This window comes from Pithys albifrons, chromosome 5 (assembly GCF_047495875.1).
Source record: "Pithys albifrons albifrons isolate INPA30051 chromosome 5, PitAlb_v1, whole genome shotgun sequence".
NCBI classification, from domain to species: Eukaryota; Metazoa; Chordata; class Aves; order Passeriformes; family Thamnophilidae; genus Pithys; species Pithys albifrons.
The window spans coordinates 49774898-49787154 of NC_092462.1; the positions used below are offsets into that span (position 1 = coordinate 49774898).

At 35.5% G+C, this 12257-nt stretch overlaps 1 protein-coding gene across 5 annotated transcripts in view; it reads left to right on the plus strand.

Moving 5' to 3' along the window:
- Positions 1-12257, plus strand: part of GABRG1 (gamma-aminobutyric acid type A receptor subunit gamma1) — an 81430-nt gene that overhangs the window by 16311 nt on the left and 52862 nt on the right. For 4 of the 5 annotated variants that reach the window (XR_011697929.1, XM_071556551.1, XM_071556552.1 and 1 more), the window contains exons 2-3: positions 1050-1198; positions 8804-8871. Coding sequence is in view for 4 of the 5 variants with exons in the window: in XM_071556551.1 (XP_071412652.1) it covers positions 1050-1198; positions 8804-8871 (217 nt within the window). In the remaining variant the exon portion in view is untranslated. Of the gene's footprint in view, positions 1-1049; positions 1199-8803; positions 8872-12257 lie in introns of those variants that run through there. The other variant, XM_071556554.1, reaches the window with a different exon arrangement.

Sequence of the window (12257 nt, forward strand, 5' to 3'; positions counted from 1 at the left end):
ACAGGTTGTGTGACTTGCAGGGTTACTGCTGTCAGTCTGATGCACTTTGCTTGACCTCAAGCTCATAGCAGTTCCTTGAAATAAAATAGATGGGTAATACAGATTGCAGTTTTTTAGCACTAGAGGAATACTAAAGTCCCTACTCATTTGACTGAATGGAAAGAAAACTACTTCCAGGCATTCTTTGACCTTTTGGTGATATCTGAGTGAATCTGCAGATGCAACCAAGGTATTGCAATTTGTTTTAATGACGTAGTAATTAACTATATATTGCTGCTTATCTTATTAAAAGATAGATGATAAATGGATGTGTATTTTTCTTGTATATTTGTTTCATCTTGATAAAACAGGTAGCTAACAAAGGGTTTTAAAATGATGTACCATTTCTTTCAGTTAACTGTATCATGTATACATACAGATACATAGTTGGCATGTGACTGCAGCTTCTGCTGATGTTTAGTCATAGCACATGGATGTAATGTTTGTTTCCTTTCTTACAATGTGAATGGAATTGAATAAGTATACAAGTCTTATTTTTTTATATCATAGTTAGAAGAGAGGCTACTAGGAAGGAGATTCTGTTAATGCTCTTGACACTGAGATGTATCTATTATGATGATTAAGCATCTCTTAGAAATATTATGTTACTGGTATGATTTGAAAAAGTAGTACATGTAGGAAAAAGCTTTGGAATTACACTTTGTGTTTTAAAATAGGAAAAGCCTGACAGTAAGATGATGCCTACTGCTACTTTTATGGGTTTGACTCATGGTTTGAGTTTTTCTCTATGGGTGATGTGTTAGTGTCTCTATTAACACGTTTATTAGCTTACAAACTTTACTACCATAAAACAAAATGTTGGTATTTTATATAAGGGCCTGCTTCTTTCTGTTGACACCAGAATGCATTTGTGTTTTTATAAAGTACTCTGAATAGTGTTCAATATTTTATTTTTGTTCTTCACCTCTTGTGTATTCAGTTTTACTGTTTCTTGTTTTTCTTCCTAATATTGTTTTTTTTGTTGTTTTTTTTTCATTCCCTCAACATAGAGCCGATAAAGCAGATGATGAAGATGATGAAGATCTAATGGTGAATAAAACATGGGTCCTTGCACCAAAGATTCATGGTGGGGATGTAACTCACATACTGGACTCCTTACTTCAAGGATATGACAACAAGCTTCGGCCAGATATTGGAGGTAAGCTCATAAAGTGATCCATTGTAATAGAAGATGTGAACTAGAGATGGTGTGCATTTTGTCCAAGATGGCAAAAATTGGCTTATTGCAATTCTTAAAACTCAAGATAACAACCTAAATGTAACAGCAATTAAATGCAATGGTTTCCTGGAACTGATAAAAATAATGTTCTCAGCAAGAGTAGACTTTATGTTCTATTTACTGTCTTTTTCTTATGAAAAGTGTTGGTTTTGGGGGACAGAGAGCAATCTATAGTAGATCATCAAAAGGCAATTATAGTTTGCTTTGTTTAACAAATATTTTCTGACAGAAAGAACAGTAGATATAAACTAGCTATGTTTTTAAAAAAATTGATCTTGAATCTGTAGAATTTTATTAAGGAATTATTACTAGACATTTTACTCTTACTGTAGAAAGTGCATTGTAAACTATGTATTTCAAGGAAATATAACTCAACCTAGTTCTCTTCTTCCGCTAGCTCAGATTTTAAAGAACTTTATAAGGATCTAGAAATGAAACTTAGGACCCTGTCTTTTCTAGGGGAATATAGGAAGGAAGACTTCATTGCTATAGATCAAACTTTGCAGCTAGTAGGAAGGCAATATTTGGAAGAATCTTGTTTTGAAAACATATAGTACATTAAACATTGATGGCTTTTGTCTACCGCATGCATGCTTGATCAAATAAGAAAAATAATATATTTTCTCTGACTGTTTCTTGAACTGTGAAGGGAGGGGTAGAGGACATAATTATTTGTTACACACTTGGCATTCCCTATCAAAGTCTGTAAGGTGCTTATGTGATAAACATTTTGGTGACTTGTTTCATTTATGTTGGAGAAGAGAGAGATGAAATCTCAAACTATGGATTTTCTTTTGAAAGCTTCTGACAAATTGTTTTCTTTCCCAAACTTTTTAGTTCTGTTTTATTGTTGACTGTTATTCTGAAGATGTTGAAAGGCAATATTTCTCTCCCTGTCATAATGCAATCACATATGAATCTCATAAAGTTTAAGTCTTTTCTTCATATTCATTTAGTTGCATTACTATAAACATTTAGACCACAAGAAAGGTCTTCCTGCATGTTTTTCCTTAAATTCTCACTGTGTGACAGATGCATAGAATTTCTATTGGGCTTTTCTTCCCTGTTTGATGCAACAGACAGCGTAGCAATTATGAGGGAATAAACTATCTCCACTAGGATTCCTTTTAATGATTAGTTGATAGATGGGGATGAAAGAAAAGAGAATTCTGTTTCTCTTCTCTTCCCATAAAACTTAAGTAAATGGAGAGAATACAGAAGAAGAGGAATTTATTCTGACATGTCAAATGGATTTAGATACCCTGAGATTAGCTCAGTTGGTTGGAGCATGGGGCTAATAATGCCAGTGTTGTGGGTTTGGTCTCCATATGGGCCATTCACTTAAGAGTTGGACTTGATGATTCTTGTAAGTCCCTTCCAATGCAGAATATTCTGTGATTCCTAGATGGATATGGAAGAATTTTGATATAATCCTTACCTTTACTTTTCTGGTTACATACTGAGTCTTGATAGGGCAAGAACTCTGTCTTTTTGTGAGTAACTCAGTGTACAGCTTTCTGGATTCAAAATACCAGTTCTTGAAAGAACACAGTTATATCTTCTCACACATGTGTTCGCTTTCTCTTCTCAATACTTCTGTACCAATCTGACTTTTCTGTCTGGGGCTTGCCTCCACCCACTATACTAAAACATAAAGTTCATGAATAATCAGCCAGAGTGATGAGAACAGGAGACATTTGGGAGTATTCACTTCATTTTCAGGAGAACAAATGTTAAGATTGATTCTCTTCTGGATGGAGGGGAAGTTGCAGACTTCTGCCACAAGGCAGAAATTTTGAACAACGTAAGATGAAATTTCTGACTTCAAGTGAAGGTATTGCATTCTGTCCAGTTGTTTGGGAACTGCAGCAGATATTTAGCAGATAGAGAAAACAAAATAAGGGTATAGTTCATTCATCTTATTCTGCTTCAAAGATGTGGATCTGGTGTCAGATTCCATATCTTCAGAGTGTATGTCAGTACTTGTACAACAAGATTGTTGAATTGGAATTCTCATTGTCTTTCAAAGCAATAATATCCCACTGAACATCCTTATGATTGAATTACAAAGCTCATTTACAATAAGATTTTTTGTTTTGAATTTGCACTTTTCAAGTTTGAATCCCAGAGCAGAATTTTGTTCTTCCTGATGCTGACACAGAATTTCAACATCTGAAAGTGAGATAAGGGTTTCATTGTTAATCATACAGTTAGTTGAGGGACATGCTAAAGAAAAGCCAAATGTGAACTGAAACTTTGGAGGCAATGTTGAAATTTAATAGGAGGAAGCAGCTTTGCCATTTTCTGTTTGTCTAGTTCAAAAGTCCTTGATTTGTAGTGATTTTGTAACTGCTACCCTTTGCTATTTTTATTAATACTAGTCTTTAACTCAATTATGTAATATGCTTTGATATGTTTGGAGCATAAAGGTTCAAGCATTGAAGGTCTAATATTGAAGTACCTTCTGCTCAGTGTGAAGTAAGAGTAATTACCAGATGAAGTCTTCTGTCTGTGGTATAAATAACCTTTAATTATAGATACAATTGATATATTAATAAAGCAGTGCTATTCTCATTGTAACATTACCTGTTGGCTGCCTGAGTTTATAACCACAGTGGTTAAACTTCAGTCCTGCATCAAAATAGCTACTATTTTTGAACTTTGCTTTTAAAATTCTGGCTGCACATTGTTCCACCTCTCACATCTTAGGGACACTAATATATTAATATTATCCTATCAATGTACAGAGCGTTTTTTCCAGCAGTGATGTGTGTATGGGTGAACATAATTGATCAGGCTCAAAATTCAATTAAAAATAGAAAATAATCATCACATAACTGCAACCTATGTGGAATATTTCTATCAACAGTTTGAGGTAAGTCATTACTGATAGAATTTTTAAGAATGGTCAGGGTGATTGCTCATGGACATAGAGAAATTGGATACATAGAGAAAATTGGATGGTTGTTACTGCCCTATAAGCAGGGAATGGGTAAGTAATTACATCTTGGTGAAAAGTCATGTTATCGGGGATATAAAGAATATATGGACAGAAACTGGACTTTCAAGAAACGCTAATTCTGAAAAAATAAGGCTGTTAGGGAGATACTCTGTCGAACAGGTGCTTAGTGTAGTGTTGATGAAAAGTATGGTATAGGTAGAAAAGTAATAAGCTCAAACAAGCAGGAAAATATTAAATAAAGGTAGAGACATATGTATTTTGAAATGAAGAATATTTTCCAAGAGTTGAAGAAAATCAAAATACAAAAGCAAGATGTAGAAGAGTATATTCAGTGAATGCTGAATGTACTGGATATATGCACTGCATAGAAAATGATGGAAATAATAAAAATGGTGGGGTAGGAGTATTTGGTAAGGATGGGTTTCTTTTAAATGAAAAGATAAAAAAGTGTGGAGAACAGGGCTCTGCTTTCATCAAAATCACTTTGAAAAAATTCTTCAGAGATGGAGCTGGAAGCTTGAGGCTGAATTTTCAGTAGAAATAGCCATATAAGTAATAACCTTAGATAGCTGGTTGTGAGATTTGTATTATTCTATTAAAAGCTATTACAAATTGAAGGCCTCTGTTATTTTTTAATGTGGTAGTCACCTAATTTATTTGCTGAATAGGTGCTTTATCACCCAGGGGTGATGCTTCTTTAGGCAACTAATGGGGAGTTATAGAAAACATGGTCAAAGAAAATAAGCCTGGATGAAATTATCAAAAGTGGTCTTAGTTAAAATTAAATAGCATGATAATTAATAATTAAAACAAAAGGTGATATGTCTTAGACCTTCATTAGAAAATGAGGGAATTGTGGAAAACTATGGGAATTGGTTAGTGAATTTAGATGGTCTAACATGCTATTGGTTAATGTATTGTAGTAATAGATTGGAGTGATGGAAATAGAGCTGTATTAAGCAATGAAAAGTGCAGTGTTCTTCCATTTAACATTAATGATAATAATTTCTATCAGGAGATTGGTGTAGAATAGCTGATAAGAAGAGTTTTTAAGTGCAGCAAGTAGAGATATTTCAAATATCAAAAGCTAAAACTTTTGCCTGGAAAAATATAGGCTAAAAAAGAGGCACTTCAGGTGGCAAGAGCAATCACTAAAATAATTTGTCAATGATTGGGCTAGATTTTTATCACTATGATTTGTCTAATTGTGAATAAACATTTCTCAAAATTTATAAAGCCAGAAGAAGTTTAGTCTACTGAAGAAAAAGTATCAAAGCAGAAAATCAGAAAGTGAGTAGCTCTCTAGACTGGGTTTACCAAACGGATTCCCTGTGTACTTAAGCTACTCGGAGCTGATGACCTATCCCTTGTGGACAGCTGCTCCTTGGTGCACTTTGTTCTTTCTCTCCCTCCATATTGAATATGCAATCTGTTGTCCTCTCACGTTATTACTTTACTCTAGCCTGGGTCATGCTGTCTCTGTGTAAATATTTAAAGTGTGCAAGCCCTTTCTCCCCTTGCTTAGAAGATTCTGTAAGTTTACAGTGCTGTTTTGCACTTAATGCAGGATGTGTGAAAACACCTTCTTCCTACTTGTAGTGTTTTCAGGACTGATACCATATTTTTAGGGTATAATTAGAAGCATTAACAGTGGCAAAATCTCTAACCATCTTTCACTGTTAGCCCTTTGTGGAGAGTAAATAAACAATAGTAATGTCAAAGTAATATAGAGAATGTATTTTCCTCCAGCATTTGTCATTTTCATGAACTCTTATCACTAGTTCAACAACACAGGAAGAATGAATTAATTCTCATTGAGAAATACGTTGCTCTGTACCATACAGAAGAACTAAGGTAACAAAATATATTCTTCCAGTCTACTTGATCTGGATTTCTTTCACTGGCTCATTTTGGTCAATTAAAATTTTTTCAACAAAGTCAGATTTTCAAACTCTTCATTGGCTCTTGACAATACTAATAATCTTAGAGCAGTGCGGAAAAGGAAAAATGAACTCTGTGGTTCATTACAGGAAAGCCCTTGTGGCAGATGAGGCACTGCGTGCTACAAGTTGGAATTTCATAAAATTGACATAGTCCCCATTAAAATCTGGCTCACTGACAGATCTTAAAATTTAGTTGTTAATAAGGAATATCAGTGGGTGGGCTGTCTATAGTGGGGTCTCAGGAAAGTCTTGATCAAGAATAATGGTATTTTGAATGACTTCAGCAATTAATTTTTGTAGTAAAGTTGGCAGATGACACAAAGACTTTTGGAAAGGGAGATGCTGCACTGTTGGAAAGCGAGAGGTTGCATCTGCAGCATAATCAGCTCCTTCAGTATTACTGGAGATAACGAGAATTGAGAGGGTAAAAAAAAAAAGAGGTGGAAGGGGAAGAAGCCTGTAGGTTGTATTTCAGGGTAATAGATTCTGCATAGTAAAGTGTTCAGCATTGTTTTAGCAATGAGGCAAGTTACATTTTGATCCATCTCCTTTGTGTTCTGGTCTAGTGGTGGGGCTGCTGTTACATAAATATGAGGGGTCTGAGACCTAAAGGCCCTCTGCAATCTCCTTGTGAAGGAGTGGTGAAGACACTGATGTGGTGACCAGTGACAGGACTTGAGGAATGGTCTGAAGTTCTGTCAGGGTAGGTTTAGGTTGGATATTAGAAAAAAAATGCTTCACCCAGCTAAAACAGGCTCCCCAGGGAAAAGTGGTCACAGCACCAAGCCTGACAGAATTCAAGAAGTGTTTGGATGATACTCTTAGACACATGGTGTGACTCTTGGGAGTGGTGCTGTGCAGGGCCAAGAATTGAACTCCATGATCTTTGTGGGTCCCTTCCAGCTCAACATATTCTGTGATTCTATGATATACACACACACATTATAAATCTTTTTTACCCTGATATTTCGGCTTGTGGATGTAAGTTCTTGTGTTTTCCCCCTTTCTTTATGAGCTCTGCAGAAACTGAAAACATTTGCAGCTCAAAATCACCGAATATTCTGAGTTGGAAGTGACCCACAAGGATCATCTCAGGAAGTATTTATTTTTTCCCCTAGGAAATAAATTGATTTTCCAAATCTGTTTAAACTTTCTGTGAAGCATGCTGGGGACAGAATGGTGATCAAGTGACCCTGTGCTCTATAGTCGTAAAAAATCCTTTGTGCAGCCTCGCTGGTGTGTCTTTCTGTCAGTCTTAGGTTCACACCAGTAACTGGATTTGGAATCCAGGAGAATTTCCTCCAAAGGGAGCTTGGCAGGGAAAAAGGTATTTTAGGATATTTAGGAAGTGTATCTTACCTGTCATTGTAGCTGGCAAAGATGTCAATGATACCCTCTTTCTGTGCATCTGTTCAAGTTTTTAGAGATTTAAAAAATCTTTTTACTTAAGGTTTTAGGTTTGTTATTGAGCCCTTGGGCAATCACTGATGGTTTGCAGTATAAAAAAATTAAATCTGATGACCTAGGGTGCTTCTTCTATGAAATCAAAATGCCTTTTTGTTTGTAACTTTCCCCTTTTTCATCTACAGATGAACGGAGATGTTTCATTTTATTGTGTCAAATCATGAAAGGACCAGCACAGCTCTATTCTTAACCCACTTCCTTCCACTGGGTACTAGAACATATTTCCTCTTGCATCCATATTCTGGTTCCCCAGTAAAAGCTATTGAAAAATGCTTGGTAAACTGCTGAAGTTGGAATGCATTCTCAACTCTTCCATTTCTCTCTTTTTTCCTTATGAACTAATTAGAAGGAAAAAACTGAATTATCAGTACCTTCTGTACTTCAGATGTGCCTTTCATGGCAAGTCACATAGACTTTGTGTCCTGTAAATGCACAAAGTAGAAGAGTATGTTTTGCAAGAGAATATATTTTTAAAGGGTTTTTTTTTGTCTGCAGAGTGGGAATGGTTTCCCTGTTTTTAAAGAAAAATAAATTTGTTAATGTTTAACTTTTAAATGACTGTCACTTGAGGAGCTTTCAGTTTGGTTGTTGAAGCAATGTAGTAGTCAGGCTGATGGGTGGACATTAGTAATCCCTAGGTGCTATATCTTCATGAATTGAACATATCTGTCGTGAAAAGTTATTTCATTGTTGTTACACATTCTCTGTAGGAATTGATAGAAAGCACTGTATATTGATTCCTTACAGATGATAAACAACACATCTGTTCCCAGACTTCATGGTTTGTTGTATGAACAAATTTTTCCAAAGTCTTTGTTTTGTTTTTGTTTAAGCTTGCATTTTTAAGTTGGATGACAGTTTTTGGGAGGTTTTGTATATTTTTTTATCTTCTGTTATCTATTGCATCTATCTTACATTTGTTCACAAAGAATAGTTTGGTATTGCATTTTCAACTAAGAAATTCAAGTTGATAATTCTAACAATTCGTATGAAATAAGCCATATATGATCCTCCACAGTAGTAAAAAAACCAGAAATTAAATTACTCTGAATCTAATAAAAGAATATCAGAGATGTTGTTGTTTTAATTAAATTACACTAACAATTGCACAGAGTTAATTAAATATGTAATTGTTATGGTTACTGTTTTGTTTAGTGAGAACTACGGTAATTGAAACAGATGTCTATGTTAACAGCATCGGCCCAGTTGACCCAATCAATATGGTAAGTTCTGATTATTGACAGAAAACATCATCTGAATGTTGCTATGGGTTAATATTATGAAATAATTTTAATTTCATTCAAGTAAGTTTCTTTATTTCTTACTATGTATTATGCTGCTGGATGTGATTGTGCTTATTGCAGAAACATGTTTAGTTTCTCAATTTTAAATTGTTCTAATTTAAAAAATATATTTCTTCCTCTAAAAGAATGAGGCCACACAGAATACATTGTATCAGATTCGTGTTTTAGTTGAACATTTCCACTATGTTTGTGCATACCTCGTTTATCTCTGGCCCAGTATAATTTCCTAGAGCTACTCTTCAGAGCTTAAGAAAAATAACAGCAGTTGTGAATAAAACTATTTTCAGTACAGTGGTTTATTGGTTGGGTTTTTTTTCAAATTCATAGAAAGAAAAATTTGAAATTAACTGTTTTGATGTCCTTTTTCCATTTAGTCTTCTGTATCCTCTTCAGTGTGCATGTATATGTGTGTGTGCACATGGCTGGTTTCTTCAGAAGTTAAGTGATACATCCTATCTAGTTTCTGGCAGAGCTGTTGAAATCTGAGCTATCTGTGTAGTACCAATGCTGAAGTAACAGCACTGAGAAGGAAGTTGAGTGTGTGGTAATAAATCACTTAGATTGTACCTTGTATGAAATGGTGCTGTTGGAGGCTTTAGAAAAGCCTTTTTGCATGACTTCTGGGGACTGCTGCCCAAGACTAAGACAGGGACTCATGCTCAGGAGAGTTTGAGCTTACTCCCCTCTCATCTTTTTCTCTTACCTCCTCCCTACAGAATTACTGACAGTATTGAATTTGTGTGGCAGAGAAGCCTTTTGTTCAGAGACTGGAGTATGCCAGTGTAGGGGATTTCTGAGAGTTTGGTGAGAGCACAGTAATGCTCAATTATTATTAAGGATCTTGTGGTTTAGAGCTGTGTCATCATGGATGGGTGGGGAATATATAGGAAGCCAAGCAGGAAAAAACAATGGTATTTAGATACTGTGGATAGAGATGCCAATAGTAGATTATGCAGATCTGTGGCAAAGGATATTCAGTCCAGCATAATAGTCTAACAAGCTTAGGGTTGTCATTACCTGAGGCTGTGGTGAGGAAGTCCATGTCTCAGGCCAGGACTGTACATAATGAAATGCATGACAGAGCAGAATTGTGATGGGGTGAGAAAATTTTCCAATTTCCATGTCTAGTATAAGTGATGTCTTTGTTTTTGTCTGTCTGCCTGCTTCAGTCTTTCTCTCTTGTTTCTCTCTGTCCAATTCTCTTCTGAAGGAACTTAACCATGGGAGCAAAATGTGAGGACAGGCTGTAAGGAGGATATAGCAAGTGGTAGAGGCTTCTTTTTCCAGTAACCAATGTAAGTCCTTCAGCCTATGGCCAGTAAATATTGCATACACTGGAACTGAACATGAAAAATGCTTACAGCTTCAGTTTCCTAGTTCTAAAGAACCAGCACATGTCTGGCTTTGCAGGATAGTCCTACACCATCACCAATGCCCTCTTCTTGTCTCTACAGCCCCTGTAAAATCTTCCAGCTATGGTTCAGATATAGAAATTAAAAAAACCCTGTTCTATGATTTTTAAAAATGGACAGAGAATGACTTAGCAATTTAAATTACAAGCCTATACCACTGTGGCCTTCATAAATGGTCAATTGCTTTCACTGGGCTTGGACTCCAGGAACTTGGCTTGTATGAACATCTAAGAGTACAAAAATCAAATATTTGTTAAAATAAATAAAACCATGTATATGCAAAGAATTTGATTAATGTTTCAAAAGAAGAGATGTTTTTATTCTGAGAAACAACATTCTCCTCAAAATAAATAATCAGAAATTTTAATCTGTAAACTCTTTTTGTTAGCTGTTGGTTTTGTTAGGAAGGCACTTTGCCTGGAGTCATTATTGTTTGACATTTTTACCCATTGCTTCCATTTAAAGGGCTGTTCTTAGCCCTTCATTTGATCACTTAATGTGAGGACACATTATCTGTGGTTCCTCTTTGGATTATTCATTTGTTGATATATTAATTCACTCTAGAAATTATGTCCTTTAACAATTAAGTTAGAATACAGTATGGCATGATGTAGAGAGACTTTTTTCTGGAAAGGATGCTGAAGCAGCATATCAAGAGAGTATGTTTATCTGAAAGCTTCAGAGGACACATACTATGAGAGGAAACAGGTTTATTTTTTAATTCAGTCTATTTTCTTCTTGGCATTTGATAGACTTTTGTAAATAGGATGTATGTATTATATTGACTGGAATTTTTTGTCTTTTGGCTTTTACTATTTAGCAAAGATATACACAACATTCTAGATAAAAGCCACGCCATGCTAAAGAGATGTTTTTCTGCAGCTCATGATCTGTTTGGGCAACTGCAACCTGAATAAACATTTTTAAAAGTGTCTGTATCAGTGGAGTTTTTAGGCTTCTGATGCTAACTAAATGTAAAGATTTTTAAATCTGTCTTTTAGAGCTGACCTCTGTTATGCATTGTGCAACAATCACGTAAAATGCATCTAAGTGCATTTTTATGGTCAAAGTCTTGATGCTCAGTAGCTCTGAAGTGGTTATGGGATTTCTTTGCAGGGTTTAGATATGCCACAGGTATTTAGAGCCTGTTCTTAACTCTATGTTGACCCTCTAATTTAGAAGTACTAGGCTTTTACTACCATTCTCCTTTCAAACTAGGGCCAAATGAAAAGCAACCACTCTTTGGTGTACAAGCATCAGAGTCTGATATATGATCCCGATGTAAAAATACATGTTGGTCTCATTAGCTTTCTCTGTCCTTTGTTCATCCCCAACCCCATGTATTCGTAAACACACAGTTTTGTGCTACTGATACCCTATGGGATACAGAGGAGAACCATGCCAGCACCACAGCTTTTGTGGTTTGACCAGACCGGTAAAGTGTGCAATTCAGGTGGATGGGAGAGGCATGGCGCCCCCCCAAGATATTTTTGCCCTCCTTTAATTAAGAGAATATCTGATCTTGTAATTTCAATTGGTCGAAACTCTCATGACAATAAAATCTGCTACCCCAAATGAGAAATTTTTTGAGAAGGAACGCAGGAGCAGTTTCTAAGTAAGAAAAGATATTGCATCGTAGTGTCAAAAAGGAAGAGCAAAGATTATGCTTCCCCTGTCTTTGATGTCTATTTACTCAAGTTTTGTATAGTAAATAATTGGAAAGAGGTAGATAATTTCTATAGAGACACAGACATTGTGACTGATAGTTAGACTAAAAACTAGCCAAAAGAAAATGCTCTACCTAGCTGTCTATATATGTGTGTGTCTAAGTGTATACATATATAAATACGTAGGTTTACAGAAAGAAAATCATGTGTTAAAATTCCTTTGCTT